We start from the raw sequence: 19,045 nt of genomic DNA, 5'->3' as shown, positions 1-19,045 counted from the left end.
AACAAGTATGCAGACCCAAGAAGATCTCACTAATAGAGTCACTGAGAGACAAAAGAGACTGTTAAGGGGTTTAACACTTCAACATCTACCCTGAAATATCAGCTTTGGATGGACTGACCCTTTAAGACCAGCTGGGGGATTTAATAAATATTTGATGGATTCACTAAATGTAACAAAAAATGCAAATTTTACCAATTCATGGAGATTTACAACTTTAAAGTGCATCTAAACCCGAAAACAAAAATTAACTATATTGTCAGTTGCCCTAAGATGTGGTGGCTGCACTAGTTTTCTTTATGTTTAGGCTTTTTCCATTTATTTTCACCTGGTGTTCCTGCTAGTAACACACTTCCTGTTCTGAGGTGACAACACTTACTCAATGTAATGTACTTGGAGGAGCAGCTTCATCATCCTGATTTGGACTACAAACACTTTCCCTTATCCTCATCTCCAAAACATAAGGTTGGTATTCTGTATTTAACAGAAGATAGCTGGGATAGCTGTTAAAAGGTTCAGTTAATCTCACAGGAAGTGACAAGGGCACTGCATTTTCTGGCAGGATCAACAGTTTTCTGTACTTACTGAAATTGCCTGAAAAAAGAAAACTAATGCATCCACTACATCTAATAATTGCAAGGTGCAATGTTACATTTTTGTTCTTGGTTTTGTTCTTGGTTTTAGATACACTGTAACTTTTTGACAATATATACTGATCACTTTTGTTGTAATTTGTAATCATCAACACAGCAAATTTCTGAAAATTGTTGCCCCTAATGTGCAAAGGGATACAAATGGATTTGGCCCAGAAGTAAGCTGCCACTGCTGCCAACTCAACACCCAATCAGCCTCGGCCAGGGCATTTTCTTTTCCTCAGCTGTGTATAATAAGGGGGTGGAGATATTCATGACATCACTGACCTAATATGGCTACATGGCCATACTTAGACAATATAATTGACTAAATATTGCCATGTAGTCATGTTAGGTCAATGATGTTGCAAATGTCCATGACTCTTTTCTACGTGTGGCTGCAGGGTGGGAATGCTAATGACATCATTGACCTAATATTGCCACTTAACCATATTTGGACTACGTTGTTGACCAAATATAGCCATGTGGTCATATTAGGTCACTGATGTCACACGCTTCCTGCCGTTTTTCATAGGTGTAGATGCAAGGCAGGGATGCTCATGACATCATTGACCAAATATGGCCACATGGCTAGGACAATGATGTCACAAGCTTCCCTGGCCCTTTGCTATGTGCAGCTGCAAGATGGAGATGCTGGTGACACCATTGACCTTATATGGCCATATGGTGAAATTTGGACATTGTTATTTAACAAATATGGCCATGTGGTCATATTAGGTCAATAATATTGCAAGCGTCCACAACTCTTTGCTATGTGCGGCTACAGGGTGGGAATGCTTAGGACATCATTGACTTAATATTGCCACTTAGCTATAGTTGGACAACTGATGTCACAAGCTTCTCTGGCCCTTTGCTATGTGCGGCTGCAAGATGGAGATGTTGTTGACATCATTGACCTAATATGGCCAGATGGCTAAATGTGTTGTCATTGAACAAATATGGTCATGTGTCTAGATTAGGTCATTCATGTCACAAGCTTCTCTGGCCCTTCGGTATGTGTGGCTGCAGGGCAGGGATGCTCATGATATCATTGACCTAATCTAGTCATATGTCCATACTTGGATAATGTCATTGACGAAATATGGCCATGTGGCCAGTTTAGGTCATTCATGTCACAAGCTTCTCTGGCCCTTCGGTATGTGTGGCTGCAGGGCAGAGATGCTCATGATATCATTGACCTAATCTAGTCATGTGTCCATACTTGGATAATGTCATTGACCAAATATGGCCATGTGGTCATATTTGGTCAATGATGTCACAAATTTTCCTACCCTTTTTTCATGTGCAGCTGCAGGGTGGATATGCTCATGACATCACTGACTATCAAGGCTATGTGGCTATATTTAGACAATGCCGTGGACTAAATATGGCCATGTGGCCATATCAGGTCAACGATGTCACAAACTCCCTTGCCCCTTTGTTACATGTGGGGATATTGGTGACACCATTGACCTAGTGTGGCCATATGGCCATATTTTGACAATGTAATTAACCAATTATGACCAACTTCCCTGCCCCTTTGTTACATGTGGGGATATTGGTGACACCAGTGATCTAGTATGGCCATATGGCCATATTTTGACAATGTAATTAACCAATTCTGACCATGGGGCCATATTAGGCCAATATAAGATTTCCCGCTTCGTTACTACACACAGGTGCAGGGTGGATATGCTCATGACATCACTGACTATCATGGCTATGTGGCTATATTTGGACAATGCCGTGGACTAAATATGGCCATGTGGCCATATTAGGTCAACGATGTCAAAAAACTTCCCTGCCCCTTTGTTACATGTGGGGATATTGGTGACACCATTGACCTAGTGTGGCCATATGGCCATATTTTGACAATGTAATTAACCAATTATGACAAACTTCCCTGCCCCTTTGTTACATGTGGGGATATTGGTGACACCATTGACCTAGTGTGGCCATATGGCCATATTTTGACAATGTAATTAACCAATTATGACAAACTTCCCTGCCCCTTTGTTACATGTGGGGATATTGGTGACACCATTGACCTAGTGTGGCCATATGGCTATATTTTGACAATGTAATTAACCAATTATGACAAACTTCCCTGCCCCTTTGTTACATGTGGGGATATTGGTGACACCATTGGCCTAGTATGGCCATATGGCCATATTTTGACAATGTAATTAACCAATTATGACAAACTTCCCTGCCCCTTTGTTACATGTGGGGATATTGGTGACACCATTGACCTAGTATGGCCATATGGCCATATTTTGACAATGTAATTAACCAATTCTGACCATGGGGCCATATTAGGCCAATATAAGATTTCCCGCTACGTTACTACACACAGGTGTAGGACAAAGAATGCACTGGCTGTGGATAATAGGGCCCTGATTAGGCGGAAATGACAACATGCTTCTGGTTCATGCTTCTAGCTCAAATCAAACCTATGCTCATCACTTGATGTGCGTGGAAAGACAGCCCGGCGATACTTTATTAAATCCCAAAGTAGACACTGGTTGGGGTGGAAAGCCTCTTGAAAACGCTGCAGGTTTAATGCATTCTTCTAATTTTCCTAGGAAGTATTTCCACGGTTGCTGAAACTCAGAGCACAAACGAGAATCCAACGTATGTAAATGTGTGAAGGAGACCCGCCCAACGGCAATTTTCGGACTGTGCCCAATCTTTGATCAATCCTGAGGTTTTTAAGCTTTAAGCCTAAAGAAGAATCGGAAGACGAGGAAGGAGAATTTGGACACGCCTATCTTCTTTTAAACTCACTTGTGTTTGTAAAACGACTCAATTAATTGACATGTGCATGCTTTAACCCTTTCACTGACCGAGAGGCTTCGCAACGTGTTGCTCGTCCCTGTAGTTCTGAAGGGGTTAAATTTTCTTTTTTAGCGTTACCCTAGGTTAAACCTCACCGGTAGTTTAACAAGGTGTGTAAATAGATGGGATTCAAGGGGAACTATCACTTTTTTTCTGGATAATGTATTGTGAATTTCATTGACTTCATGCAATAAGAATCTGTTTTACAACCCAGATGGAAAATGCATTATTCAGGCAAGCAGACCTTTAAACGTTTTATTTTATGCAGCACCACGGTATCTTTTGTGGCATCCACAGAGAGCTAGAAACCGGTAATATCATTCTTAAAGCTGAACTCTGGGCACAAAAACTGTATTGTAAAGATATAATCACTGTGCTGTACACAATGCGGAGACCCAGCAGGCGTTACCCACTACAGGCTGCCTACAGAAAACTACAGGAAGGGGCAGAGACAAGACCAGTCACCCTGCACAAGGGGAGAGAGCAGCAGTGACCGGTCTTTATTACAAGAAGCTCCTGCATAGAGGTAAAGCTTCACACTGGATGACTGAACCGATCTGGGAGAAATACACAAAGCACACCAAGGGGTCTATTTATTAGTCCCAGAGTAATCTCCTAATGGGTCTAATATATGTATTTTCCAAAATTCATAGCTCCATCTAGTGACCATAATGTGGTATTTTCCAGAAATACCACAAAGAGGAAAATGTTGCATTATGGCCATTAGAGGGAGCACAAGATCATAGGAAATATACATATAAGGCACATTATGGGGATTATTCAAAATGATACATTTTGAAAAATAGACCCTTCAGATTCAAGTAAGAATATACATGCCTCCTGTATATAGACACTGTCTGCTTATCTTGGAGTTCAGCTTTAAAGTGCATGTAACTTTTTTTTTTAGTTTAGGATGGATTAGAAACTCTGTCAGTTTTTTTCTGTCTGTGTCCTTGCTGGGGAGATTCACCTTCTATATTTGTCTTGGTGACTATTGTCCTCATTAAAAGTGAAAGACAATCCAAATTTTTTAGAGTTGTCACTAGAGCAACCGGTGAGGGAAAAATCCTCTGATAGAAAAACATCTTCCTGCGACAACTCTCAAGACTGGGAAGTCCATTCACTATGGAGAAATTTCTTCTCATTTCCTGTTGCATCTTCAAGATAGAAAGGAAAAGGAAATCTCCACAGCTGGATACCGGCAGAACATTACATGGTATGGGGTCTTAACCCATCCCTAATCGAAAACTAAAAAAAACAAGTTTGGGCCTTACGTACACTTTAAATACTTCTCATCTGATTGGCTGTTTAGTTTTGCATATCCTGTATATAAGTTTTGGATAGTTCCTTTTTGAACACTCCCTTGTTGAAAAGGGTTCACCTCTTCAACGATTAATCTGCATATATTGTCCAGTTTATCTGGTGGTACTTTGTTTAATCACCACTTTGGGGAGGGGGGCGGGGAGATAATTGTATATAATCCTTTATAAATAAAATATATAAATCTTTATTAAAGATTCAGTTTTTTCTTTGTGACTAATCAAGTATTATGTAGCAATAATATATATAACAACATTTATTACAGCGAGCCGAAATCCGCCTTGCCCAAGGCAACAAACACAATACACAGTGCTCTCTAAATAGCCCCTAAAGGGTCACCCCTCAACCCAAACATCCCCCCCCAGACATGATGCTCCATCAGTGGTGCAGACATAAACAGTATATACTGTATACAATAAACATATAGTTGCATATAGTATAGGAAAGATTAAATATATACATTAATAACCATGCCTCTGGTCTATTCCCCCCCACATTTAGGCCCTCTGTACCTCTTCTTGTGTAGTCCCTACATATTTTTTGTCTCTATCGGGTTATTGTTATAGCTATGCTTCTAATTTTGCCATCATACATTATTTATGGTACTGTTTTGGTGCTATAGAGCTTTATTGCACTTTGGTGCCATAAAGGATTTATATTGTCCTCTTTGCTCTTCCACGGAAGAGTAAGAATAGCCCAACCACTGGGCGCTAGTTTCCATATATCAATATTGCAGCACAATAGAAATGAAGACTGGTCCCACAGTTGCTCTGATAACCGTTAAGAGCATTTTATAATGACGATGAAAAGAAGAACAGAGCGCTACTGGTATCAAGCCATATATATATATATATATATATATATATATATATATATATATATATATATATGTGTGTGTGACCATAAACCCCAAAATTAGAATCATCCAACAGCCAATGTATCCCAGATAAAACTGTATTTAACCTCCCTAGTGGTATGATTTGATTATTTCAGTTTTTGGTGCTGAAAGCGGTACCATTTTTTTGCATAAAAATATGTATTTTTTTTTATTGTAGGCCTGTAATTTAGGAATAATTCCCTGAAATCTGTCCGAACAAGAGTCTAGTAAACATTCCGGGTATGATAAAACTTGAAACACAAAATCATAAATTATAATTTAATAAATAATCATAAAAAATAATAATATAATAATAAATTTAATTAAATAATATAATCAAACCAAAAACACTGAAATTTGAAATATAGCGCCAAGTTCGCACATCACTGAGCAAAGTCGCAAAATCGTTTTCAGTGTCTGATGATGAATTTCCCCACAAATCATTACTCAATTCTGCAAGTGGTTCTGATTTACTATCGTTGTTCTCTAGCCGGTCTAAAACCGATTTTGACGTAAAGGGACACTTTTTGGATGCCATCGACTTTTCTAAGTTTCCAGGCAGAAAGAACAGTCAAAATGCAGGCAGGGCACAGGACAAAGCACCCGGGACAAAATGTATGTGAAATGTTTTGAAACAGCAATGTTTTACTATGTAATAATCAATTTTAAAAAAATTTAATTTTTTTAAAAATTTCAAATTTGCCGCCGGTTCCGGCGCCCGTACGTCCCGACGTCACAGGGACCGGAACACGGAAGCCGGATGCCGGCATCGGCCGGAGGACGCTGCAGTGGACGCATCGCAGGAGCGAAGGACAAGGTAAGCGCTGCATGGAATCCCTATGCAACGCTGCATGGTAAGCCCGAATGTAGCTCGGGGTTACCGCTTTTGGTACTGAAACTTTACCCCGAGCTACACTCGGGAATACCGCCTGGGAGGTTAATAATCCAATAATAGGAACATCCATGAAATGTTAAGTATCAGATACACAGTTATCAAGCAGAGGGCTGGAAGGAACCTCGGTGTCACGGGGACTCGCGCACCAGAAATGACATCATGGCATGCTGAAAGTGACCTAACCGTCTAACACTAGTGCCATCACATAGAGAGGGTCACATGCTTCCTCTTTTGTGTATGTACTGGTATTTCCATTGCTCTTGGTGGTTTAATATAGTGGCAAAGCCATTGAGAATGAGTTTGTGCTTCCCTAGAGAGGGCATGAAATAAAACCTGCTGTACTCCCCTCTCTGTTTCCGACTCTGTGGACAGGAGGGCATGATGGCCTACATATGGTGGACTTGCCTGGGGGTTTGCAAGCTGTATTTGGCACATTGACATGTTCCTCAAATGCAATCTTAAGAAAGACCCAATTGAGGCCTGGCTACAGACATCTATACAACCAGTACATAAAAAACATGCAAAACTAATTACTTTCCTCTTTGTTGCCACTAAGAAAACTACTGCTCAGTCCTGGAAATCACCTGCACTTAGTTTTCAGGAAGTCAAGACTCGCCTACATAGCTCTATGGTCAACAAGACATTGACAGCTATACTGGAATCAAATATGATACATTTCTAAAAGTCTGGTCTCCATGCATAGAATATTATCAACCAGATCAGAGGGTTTACAACTGCGACCCCTTTCTTCCTTACTCACTTGTCTATTGTGGGATTGAGACGTTAGGACGGTGCGGCATTCCAAGGTGCTCTCTTTCCTCCCCTTCACCCTTTCCTTTCTTCCATATTCTATTCTATTCTTTTCCCCTCCCTCCCCATCCCCTCCTCCCTCTTTTTTTGTGTTTTATTTTATTTTGGACTACTCTGTTTTTGTTCTTCATCTCTCATTTTGCCCTGGAAGGGTAACCGCACAGGTATTCATTTTTTTCTCTTCTATTTTTATGATGAGTCACGCTTTGACATACCCCAGTGGTACGGGTTTCTCAGTGCCTTTCTTCAGCTCTCTGGATCACCTCCGGATCTGATCTGGTAAACTTTTAATAAAAATGTTAGTGAACCAGAAATAAAATCTGCTGCTTTGCCTTGAATAAGTGCCTTTAAATTACTTTAGCCTTGTGCAGGCTGGAAAAAGCTACATCGAGGTAAAGAAACACAAAGTCTTTATTATCTTTTATATACAGCTTACCTAGGGAAGAAGGTTCAGCAGCACACTGGAGGAAAGATGAATATAGTGTATATTTATTGATCCATAGGACACGCAAAACACCAGGAAATGAATACAGGACCTGTTAACGCGTTTCACATGATCTCGCACTAAATCATTGGTTATGATTAAGCACGAGATCATGTGAAATGCATTAACAGGTCCTGTATTCATGTCCTGGTGTTTTGTGTGTCCTATGGATCAATAAATACACACTATATTCATCTTTCCTCCGGTGTGCGGCTGACCCTTCTTCCTACTGCATCGTGTGTGGTGGCGAGCCAGAGCCTGCACCTGTTGTGGATTGATCTGGATTGTTTGCCTGAGCGGGATACCTTTTGTTCTTTTATACAGCCTACTTATATAAGGAAACTGGCCTTTAAGCTCCATTACAGAAACTGTCTTCAACATCAAAGCCTAACCATGAATATTCAAGGAATCCCTAACCTGTACAGTATATAGAAGACTGGTCTAAATTCCACTACACAAGCTGTACAAGGAAACTGGTCTCTAAGCTCCATTACAGAAGCTGTATAATGAAACTGGCCTCTAAATTCCACCAGAGAAGCTGTATAATGAAACTGGCCTCTAAGTTCCACTAAGGAAGCGGTATAAAGAAACTGCCCTCTAAGCTCGACTATAGACACTGTCTTCAACATCAAAGCCTGTCCGTGAATATCAAGGAATCCATAACCTGTATAAAAAAAACTGGCCTCTAAGCTCCACCAGAGAAGCTGTATAAGGAAACTGGCCTCTAAGCTCCACCAGAGAAGCTGTATAATGAAACTGTCAGGGATCCAGGTATGACCAGAGATGTGTGGACTGACAAAGGGAACAGCAGGCTTCAGAAATGATGGAATAATAATAACATTTATTAGGAGCACAAATATACAAACGCACATGCAACCAAAAACCAAACCTCCAACTAATAATAGATTTGTACAATTGTAGTCAGGGCTGGAGTGGTGGAGTGGTCAGGCAGGCCGGGTCAGGAACAATCGGGCAGACAAGGTACAACAGGAGCAGGCAGGAGAATGGTCAGGAATAGCAGACGGAGTTCTAGCAGAATCAGAGTCAAGCAGGCAGGATACAAGAAACAGGATCAGGACAACAGGGCACATGTGAAAATACCAAGGCACTGATTGCAGGCCTGGTGCTGCTTAAATATACCTCCTGCAATCAGCATCAGGTGATGGCTTGATTGCAGGAGTGAGATCCTGGCTGCTGAAAGCACCCGCTGGCAAGCACCGGTACTGCAACCCACATGGCAGGTGAGCCGATTCCTGACACACCCACTGGCAAGCACCGGTACTGCAGCCCACAGGGCAGGTGAGCCCATTCCTGACAGACCCACTGGCAAGCACCGGTACTGCAGCCCACAGGGCAGGTGAGCCCATTCCTGACAGACCCACTGGCAAGCACCGGTACTGCAGCCCACAGGGCAGGTGAGCCCATTCCTGACAGAACCTGGCATCTAAGTTCCACTAGGGAAGCGGCATAAAGAAATCGCCCTCTAAGCTCGACTATAGACACTGTCTTCAACATCAAAGCCTGTCCGTGGATATCAAGGAATCCATAACCTGTATAAAAAAAAAAACTGGCCTCTAAGCTCCACCAGAGAAGCTGTATAAGGAAACTGGCCTCTAAGCTCCAACAAAGAAGCTGTAAAGGAAATTGACCTCTAAGATCCACTAGAGACGATTTCTTCAACATTAAAGTCTGTCTGTGGATATCAAGGAATCCCTAGCCTGTATAAATAAAACTGGCCTCTAAGTTCCACCAGAGAAGCTGTATAAGGAAACTGGCCTCTAAGTTCCACCAGAGAAGCTGTATAAGGAAACTGGCCTCTAAGCTCCACTAGAGAAGCTATCTTCAACATACAAACCTCTACCTGGATCTTCTTGAAGGAATCCCTAATATTGGGTGCAGGGCTGTGGATAAGGGGGTGCCACTAGTCCTCCTGTACAGGACCCAGGCCAGCAGGGGGAGCCCAGGCAGCTGGGTGAACTGGATGTGGGCAGGGCGGGTGATCGGCACTGCGTGGGGGGCAATTACTGGAACCAATCCCCTTTATGACTCTCTCTGCAGCAGCTGAAATCTGTCTTTTTCTCCTCCTCCTCCCCCCCCTTTCAGCTGCTGCGGAGAGAGTCATAAAAGGGATCAGTTTCAGTAACTGCCCTTCCCGCCACACCCATTACTCTCCCTTTGCACCATACATTTACCCCTGCTGCCCAGGCCCCCCTGTGTTCTCCAACCCTTGCAGTGCTTCCAGTTTCCCTCCTTTCCTTCCCACGGGCAACAGCAAGTGCGCAATAGGATCCATCAGGATGGAAAGTGGGGGAAGGGTCCAGTATATATGCCACATTTACCAGCCTCATTTTTTCCTGAATGAACACAATTAGTGATCGGTACCAATCAATTACTGTGTTAATTCATAACTTAAGCGTAGTAAACTGTGTTTTTTGAGGGAGGGGCTGTCAGGTTGGTTGTACTGGGCCCCGTGATTTCTTACGGCAGCCCTGATTGGGTGCTGCTTGCAAACACCTTAAACTTTTCTTATAGTTTTATATATTTCAATAATTTTTATTGGAATTTTTTACATAGGAATACAGGAAATGCCTGTATGCAGTAGATAAACATTCTACAGTCATTGATAAAATTTGAGAAAAAAAACAGGTAAACAGAACAGAGAGAAAAAAAAAATATTAAAAAGAACAGTGACATAGTAATGTATATATTTACCCACTTCCATTCCGGACACTTCTACCCCCTTCCTGTCCAGGGCAATTTTCAGCTTTCAGCGCTATCACATTTTGAATGACAATTGCGTGGTCATGCAACACTGTACCCATATGAATTTTTTACCAATTTTTTGAGACAGATAAAGCTTTATTTTGGTGGTATTTATTCACCACTGGGATTTTTATTTTTTTTGCTATTTAAATGAAAAAGTCCAAAAATTTAGAAAAAAAGTGTTTTTTTAATAAAATTTTGCAAATAAATAATATTTCATCATAAATCTTTGCCAAAATTTATTCCGTTATCTTTTTAGTAAAAAAAAAAAAATACAAATTAGTTTATAACCAAAAATTTTAATTTTTAAACATTTTTTTTACATTTTTATTTTATTTTTTTATATTATTTTTTATTTATTTATTTTTTTTTACATACTGTCACCCTAGCAGTACAGTGTCACCATGGTGACACTGTACTACTTGTGGGGGGTGATGAAGATTTTTTTTTTTTTTTTTTCACACTGATTGCTTTTACACCCATATAGGATGTAAAAGCATTCATTTCTCTTTCTCTCTGTCTGCATTCTTGCACTCATTGAGAAGTACTGAGTGAGCTGTGATTGGTCACAGCTTGTCACATGGTACAAGGCTGTTGTGAATAGCCTTGTACCATGTGACCTCTGTGATCATTCACAGATTTCACACGTAGTAAGCAATGATGTCACAAGTGACATCTTGCTTACTACTTTGCATGTGATCACTGATTGGCCAATCAGTGATCACATGATCGGGACCTCGTACAGAGGTCCCGTCCGACGATCGGTGTTTCACTGTGTCCGGAGGACACAGCGGGCACCGGATCGCGGTGCTGTGCGCTCCGAGGGAGCGCGCACAAGCAGGGTGCGGGGAGGCCGTTTATAAACAGCCACCCGACCCTGCACTGCCACCGTCCGGCCGTTTATATACATGGGCCGGATGGGAGGTGGTTAAAATGTGGAAGCTTTGAGAGATCAGCTAAAGAACTTTCTACCAAAGTGAGGTGTTCACACAGGTGGGTTTGTTTGGTACCATCTGAGCCAAGGTTGCCATAGGGCAAGTACTTTTCTATGCAAACAAACAAAGAAATTGTGAAAAGAGATTTACAGGAAAGCGGCTACATTATGGGCAGAATGCGATACTCGGAAAAATTTCCAAAAAAGTATGCTTTATTAAACATTATAGATAGACAATGCACGCCGACCAGCAAGGAGGCGGCCATCTTCACATGCCATGAGCCATGCAAGGCTGTACAGGCGCCAAGGAAAGAGTGGAACCCGCGAGATATCGGCTGATGTAAGCGGTTGTTCCCTGGATCAATACGGCAGTACATACGGAGGACATCTCCATCATTTATCACCCATGGCACAGGTGGATGGGGACATTATGATGTATTACCTAGATGCAAGGCATACAGTATACATTACAACAAACGGAAGACCTACTGGGCCTCTTTTCATCACGTATATTACAGTGGTTTATAGTCCACACGTTGTGGTGAAGAAACCGTGTAAAGCAGGGCTCTGCTATCTACATCTATTACTCCATCAAGGACATCAACAGGGACTCCTCCATTTATAAAAAATCTTTGCTACTACTTGCATCTGCCAAGGGTAGATGCGTTCCACTCACTTGTGCCTTATAGGGCTGTACTGCATGAGTCCATATTAATATCACTGGGGTATATCCCTCTCTATATATAATTTTTTACCCACATTGCCTTGATTAGGCTAAGGGTTATGTCTCTTTCCACATGGCAACTGTATTAGCTACTTTGCATAGCATGTCATAACTATATATACCTAGGGTACAATTTTTCGAAATACCTCCTACTGGTAGCGTAACCAATGTGTGGTGCTGTAAATGCTATAGACAAGGTTTTGTCATTGTCTTTGCAGCACATTTATATCCAGACCGGTTTTGGTGTGGTTTTAAGTGGTTTTAGGTCTGTGAGTATTATCTCATACTGAGGTGATGGTGAACCAGGGTGATTGCCCTATTGTCTATCTATAATGTTTAACCTCCTCGGCGGTATGATTCTTTCCGATTTTTTCTGCTGAAAGCGGTACCATTTTTTTGCATAGAAATATGTAGTTTTTTATTGTAGGCTGTAATTTTTAGGAATAACTCACTGAAATCTGTCCGAACAAGAGTCTAGTAAACATTCCGGATATGATAAAATTTGAAACACGAAATCATAAATTATAATTTATTAAATAATCATAAAAAATAATAATAATAAATTTAATTCAATAATATAATCAAACCAAAAACACTGAAATTTGAAATACAGAGGCAAATTCACACATCGCTGAGCAAAGTCGCAAAATTGTTTTCAGTGTCTGATGACGAATTTCCCCCACGAATCATTATCACTCAATTCTGCAAGTGGTTCTGATTTACTATCGCTGATCTAAAACTGCTTTTGACGTAAAGGGACGCTTTTTGGACGCCATGGACTTTTCTAAGTTTCCAGGCAGAAAGAACATTCAAAATGCAGGCAGGACACAGGACAAAGCAGTAGGGACAAAATGTATGTGAAATGCATTGAAACAGCAATGACAGCAAAAATGAAATTTTTAAAAAAATTCAAATTTCCCGCCGCTTCTGGCGCCCGTACGTCCTGACGTCACAGGGACCGGAACACAGAAGCCGGATGCCGGCATCGGCCGGAGGAGATGGCCGGGGACGCTGGAGGGGACACATCGCGGGAGCGAAGGACAAGGTAAGTGCTGCAGGGACCCCCAGAGAACGCCGCATGGTAAGCCCGAGTGTAGCTCGGGGTTACCGCTCTTGGTATTGAAATTTTACCCCGAGCTACACTCGGGAATACCGCTAAGGAGGTTAATAAAGCATAATTTTTTGGAAATTTTTCCGGGTATCGCATTCTGTCCATAATGTAGCCGCTTTCCTGTGAATCTCTTTTCACAATTTCTTTGTTTGCATATTGTTTGGCTACTGTATGGAAGCCACATATTGGGTGATACAGTAATTTATATATGAACCTCTAATTTCTATTATTCATTATTCAAGTAGTTTTCTATATCTACTTTTGCTAGAGGCCATCAAAAGTTCATAAGAGCAGTGCCTGTGAACTAATGCGATAGCATCAAACGCAGTGGGCGGATGACAGGTTTTCCAAGATCTAGTGATACTCAATCTAGCTGCCAAAAGAATGTGGGTGACAGAGTGTTTAGCAAGGGGTTAATACTGTCAATATTTAAATTCAGTACCGCTTAATCAGGATTTAGGGGTTCTTATAGTTTTAAACAGATTAGAGAGGTATGAGATCCTCTGTTATGACTGTGAGATTTCCTTGATTTTCTTTTGCCTTGTGACCATTATCACAAAGGAGGTCTAAAATGTTACAGCTTCAACAGAATAAAAGTAGATGAGACATTTAAAAATGGGGACATTGGTCCTGGTCATAGCAGGTGGGACTACCCTAGGGGCGGACTGACAACTCATGGGGCCCTCAGGAAATAGGGGATCATGGGGCCCCTGTATCCTTGCCCACACTCACAAAAGCCTATGAAAATGGTACCAGGGGCATCTCATGGGGCCCCCTACTGACCCCATGCCCTCGGGCAGTGCCCAAGTTTTCAAACGGTCAGTCCGCCCCTGGACTACCCCATGCATTTGGAAACATTTCAAGGTGACACTACAGGAAAGGAGGGTAAAATCTCCCTAGTGGGGACACAGACAGCAATAAGAACCTGACAGGTTTCACGTGAACCTTTTCAAGGTTGTGTGTTGGGTATTCAGGGATGGGTTCCGGGTTACCACACTGTTTTCAAGCAAGTTTTACACTCAGAGGGGCCACTGAACAATCTCAAGAGAATGCTATAATCTCAGGAGGCCAGCAGTTTCTGATTAGCCTTCAGATCTGAGAGTGGGAGTGGTTGAGTAATTTAGCAAAATACACTGGGCAAGCTGACACCAACTCATTCCACAAAAAAAGCTGTGTACTGAGTGCATTTCTAGCAGATCAACAGGTATTTTTTGCACTTGCATTGACTTTAAAGGGCCATGTATGGCAGAGAAATATTGCATATGGTTTTTTTTTTTTTGCCTTGACATTCACTTTAATATATTAAAATCCACCTTCCTGTCTAGCCAGCTCAGACGCAGTAATGATTTTCAGTTTGAATTTGCCTTAAATGTTTCTACTGTGGGCTCATTTACTCTGAAATCTACTTTTAAATTAATATGATGAGATGACTGAGATTCCCAGGATTAATTACAGTGAATTACATTAAAACCTTTTATTGCGTGTGCTTCCATTGCCATGGTTTAATAGTCAAGAGTAATGAAAGAGGCTTATTATGCACAGCGCTGTCTTTTATAAATGTGATTTAGCGAGTGAATTAAGACATGGCACTCAGGAGCCAAGGAGGACCCTGGGGACCATGAATGCAAAGTTTGAGTGCAGTTGGGGGTCGAAACACCTATAACATCTTTGACTCTCTAAGACTGTGATATATGGAAGAAGTTCGGACCGCGTGGTCAGTTCATGCATGGGAATGATGCAGCGAGGGTCAAATGTTATTACGCGATCCATCAGAGCAGTGAAGTTACCCTTTCATGGGAACCTGTGGTGGGTTCCCAAAATGGACTTTATCCTTGACATGGAGAGTGACTCTACTCAATATAAGGTATAGATAGTACCATGAGGTACAGTTGCAAGAAAAAGTATGTGAACCCCTTGGGATTACGTGGAGTTTTGCATGAATTGGACATAAAATGTGCTCTGAACGTCATCTAAGTCACAACAATAGAAGAACACAGTCTGCTGAACATAATACTACACAAACATTAGATGTTGCCATGGTTTCATTGCACATAACATGTAAACATTCACAGTGCAGGGAGGAAAAAGTATGTGAACCTTTGGACTTAATAACTGGTTGACCCTCCTTTGGCAGCAATAACCTCAACCAAACGTTTCCTGTAGTTGCAGATCAGACCTGCACAACGATCTGGAGTCATTTTGGACCACTCCTCTTCACAAAACTGTTTCAGTGTAGCAATATTCTTGGGATGTCTGGTGTGAATCGCTCTCTTAAGGTCATGCCACAGCATTTCAATCGGGTTGAGGTCAGGACTCTGACTGGGCCACTCCAGAAGGCGTATTCTGTGCTGTTGCAGCCATTGTTTTGTTGAATTACTTGTATGCTTTGGGTCATTGTCCTGTTGCATCACCCATTATCTGCGGAGCTTCAGTTGGCGGACAGATGGTCGTACGTTTTCCTGCAAAATGTCTTGATAAACTCTGGAATTCATTTTCCCATGTGTGTAATCCTATGTTAAACCAAGTAAAACCAGTTACTGTTAAAGAAACATTGCCTGGTCTAAGTTACTCAAGATTGTAATATCAAATGTGGACTTAACAAATGTATTCATAATGTATTGAAGAACTGAAGAATATAGAGTACCTGTCTAAACTAACTCTGGATTAGGAAGTGAGTGTACTCATACAAGTTGACCCTTGCGGTTATAAAACAGAGTCCATATACTAGCTAATCCTCTGGGTTATGAAGTATAAAAAGTCAAGAAGGAGCAGCCAGTTTGGGTGTGGAGTGGTGGTGGCCAGTGACAGAGGTGGTTGGGCAAGTGGCACTCTGTGGTACAGTAGGGTCTCTATCATAGGGCCTGCTGCAGTACGGAATTATCCATGCCTGAAACTAGAGATGAGCGAATCGAACATGACGAAGTGGAATTCGTTCCGAAGATTTGGAAAAATTCTATTCGCGACGAATCCGAAGATTAGCAAACTTCGGATGCACGAATCGAATTTTCCCAAAAATGGCGGCGACATGTGTGGCGACGGAGAAAATGGACAGAGAAGATGGGGCGGGGATCTCTGGGAAGGCGCGCAGACAAGGCGCGCTGACCCATAATGCATTCATGACATGTGATCGCATTAGCCAATCAGCAGCCAACCAGCACTGTGTAATGGTGGAGCTATAAATCGCGGCCATCTTAGAATTCTCCATTAGCCTCCGGTCATTCAAGAGAGACAGACCTGTGTGTATTAAGGGACAGAGTTAGGGCCACAGAGACTTTAGGGCCACAGAATCGTTACTCAGGGACACAGAATCGTTACTCAGGGACACAGAATCGTTACTCAGGGACACAGAATCGTTACTCAGGGACACAGATATCAAAGAATCGAAAATTTAAAGTGACATACACCCTTTTTTTTTTTGGTGGCTGTCGTGCACAGTTGGTGCTGCAGTTTGCCGATTGTGCAAAATAAACTGACTTTCTGCTTCACAACCACTATTGTACGTTCAAAGAGTTAAATCCATTTACACGCCGGCTGGCGGTAATATTTTTTGGGTGATTAGTGCATTCCAGTGACACAAACGTACAGTTTCCAGCCAATGGCAAGCTGCAATTGACCGATTGTGTACAATAAACTGACTTTCTGCTTCACAACCACTATTGTACGTTCAAAGAGTTAGATCCATTTACACGCCGGGTGGCGGTAATATTTTTTGGGTGATTAGTGCATTCCAGTGACATAAACGTACAGTTTCCAGCCAACGGCAAGCTGCAATTGACCGATTGTGCTAAATAAACGGACTTTCTGCTTCACAACCACTATTGTACGTTCAAAGAGTTAAATCCATTTACACGCCGGCTGGCGGTAATATTTTTTGGGTGATTAGTGCATTCCAGTGACATAAACGTACAGTTTCCAGCCAACGGCAAGCTGCAATTGACCGATTGTGTACAATAAACTGACTTTCTGCTTCACAACCACTATTGTACGTTCAAAGAGTTAAATCCATTTACACGCCGGCTGGCGGTAATATTTTTTGGGTGATTAGTGCATTCCAGTGACATAAACGTACAGTTTACAGCCAACGGCAAGCTGCAATTGACCGATTGTGCTAAATAAACTGACTTTCTGCTTCACAACCACTATTGTACGTTCAAAGAGTTAAATCCGGTTTTATTTTTGGGGTGCTTATTGAATTAAAGAGTATGTCAGACAACTCGCAGAGGAGTGGCAGAGGAGGCAATGTTTCAGGAGCGAGCAGACGTGGCAGCAGAGGAAGGGGTCGAGGCAGCACTAGTCGCAGCCAGAGGCCAGTGCTCCCGGTGTCATCCAGCGGTCGTGTCTCCACCGACAACCCTGCCGTCATCGATTGGTTGACTCGGTCGTCTTCCTCTTCCCAGGTCACCTCTGACACCTACAGCCAACGGTCGGTGGGTACGTCAGACACAACCGTTAGTTGGCATGGCCCGGGAGCAAGCCCACTGAAATCACGTGTGCTCGACCTTCCCCTGTCCTTTGGTGTTCCCTCACCAAGCGAAGTATCGCATGCTGTGGGCTCAGCCCCACTGTACAGTGAGGAAGAGCTAACAGAGGGCGGTCAGGAACGGGAGGAGACATCCGCCTCTTCAGCAGCCAGGCGAAGAAGTACTGGTGAGGAGAGTGGCTCAGTAGCCGGTCTAGAGACAGGTCTGTCTCCTGACCCACACGCAGCCGAGGGGGCTAGTAGTGAGGCGGAGACCCTAATTGATGATGATGAGTCTGATCGCACTTGGCAGCCTCGTCGTCATCAGGCTATTGCTTCCGCATCATCAGGAGAAGAGGGTGGCAGCTTGCCAGCGAGCAAAATAGTCGGTGGGTTGCCCAGGAGGCAGCAGGGTCGCAGCAGTGTCAGTGGAGCCAAACGGCCACGGAGTAGAGCACCAGCTCCACTGCAGCCTACCACCACGGCCAGTAGTGGTGCCGGTTTGCACGGAGGAAGTAGCAGTCAGCCAGTGAGGAGTAGCGGGGGCAAAGTTTCCTACTCGGCGGTGTGGCAATTTTTCGTCAAGCCGCCCGAGGAAGTAAACGTAGCCGTATGTCGACTATGTGGCCAGAAATTCAAGCGTGGCCAGGGGGCCAATGTTGGGACTACAGCGTTGCGTCAGCATATGCAGCGTCGCCATTCGGTGGCCTGGGAAAACCGTGATAAAGATACGGCGGTTCTGCCTGCCCCAGCCCCCGCTCCATCACCCGCTCCGCTACTTGCTCCGTCACCCGACGTCAATCGCCCTCTATCAGCCAGTCAAGGCTCCAACACCTCTGCTGAGGGGAGTTGTCGCTCGTTGGCATCTTCCGCTCGTTCAGATGCTCCTTCTCCTGCTACTCCTCTTCACGGATTCCGTCAGCAGTCTTTCTTGGAATCCGTTTCCAAGAGACAACAGTTTGCGAGCACGCACCCGACGGTGCAGAAGCTGAACGTCCTCCTGTCCAAGTTGCTGGTGCTGCAGTCCTTCCCTTTCCAAGTGGTGGATTCAGCACCTTTCCGAGAAATGATGGCTTGTGCCGAGCCGCGGTGGAGAGTGCCAAGCCGGCATTTCTTCGCCAAAAAGGCAGTGCCAGCCCTGCATTCACATGTAGAAGAGATGGTGGGCCAGTCTTTGAGCATGTCGGTCTCTGCCAAAGTG

At 43.0% G+C, this 19,045-nt stretch overlaps 1 protein-coding gene across 7 annotated transcripts in view; it reads left to right on the top strand.

Annotated features, from left to right (window-relative positions):
- Positions 1 to 19,045, top strand: part of SORCS1 (sortilin related VPS10 domain containing receptor 1) — a 1,076,837-nt gene that overhangs the window by 1,025,737 nt on the left and 32,055 nt on the right. For 4 of the 7 annotated variants that reach the window (XM_089660686.1, XM_089660693.1, XM_089660692.1 and 1 more), the window contains one exon: positions 3,215 to 4,982. The exons of 1 other annotated variant lie outside the window; for it this stretch is intronic. In XM_089660686.1, coding sequence (XP_089516812.1) covers positions 3,215 to 3,279 — 65 coding nt within the window. In that variant the 3' untranslated portion in view covers positions 3,280 to 4,982. Of the gene's footprint in view, positions 1 to 3,214; positions 4,983 to 19,045 lie in introns of those variants that run through there. 2 more of the 7 variants (XM_089660688.1, XM_089660691.1) reach the window with 1 other exon arrangement.

This window comes from Staurois parvus, unplaced genomic scaffold (assembly GCF_062004578.1).
Source record: "Staurois parvus isolate SC_StPar_1 unplaced genomic scaffold, SC_StPar_1.0 ptg001263l, whole genome shotgun sequence".
Classification (NCBI taxonomy): domain Eukaryota; kingdom Metazoa; phylum Chordata; class Amphibia; order Anura; family Ranidae; genus Staurois; species Staurois parvus.
Note: the sequence above shows the minus strand (reverse complement) of the source record. Positions and strands in the feature narration are given on the sequence as shown.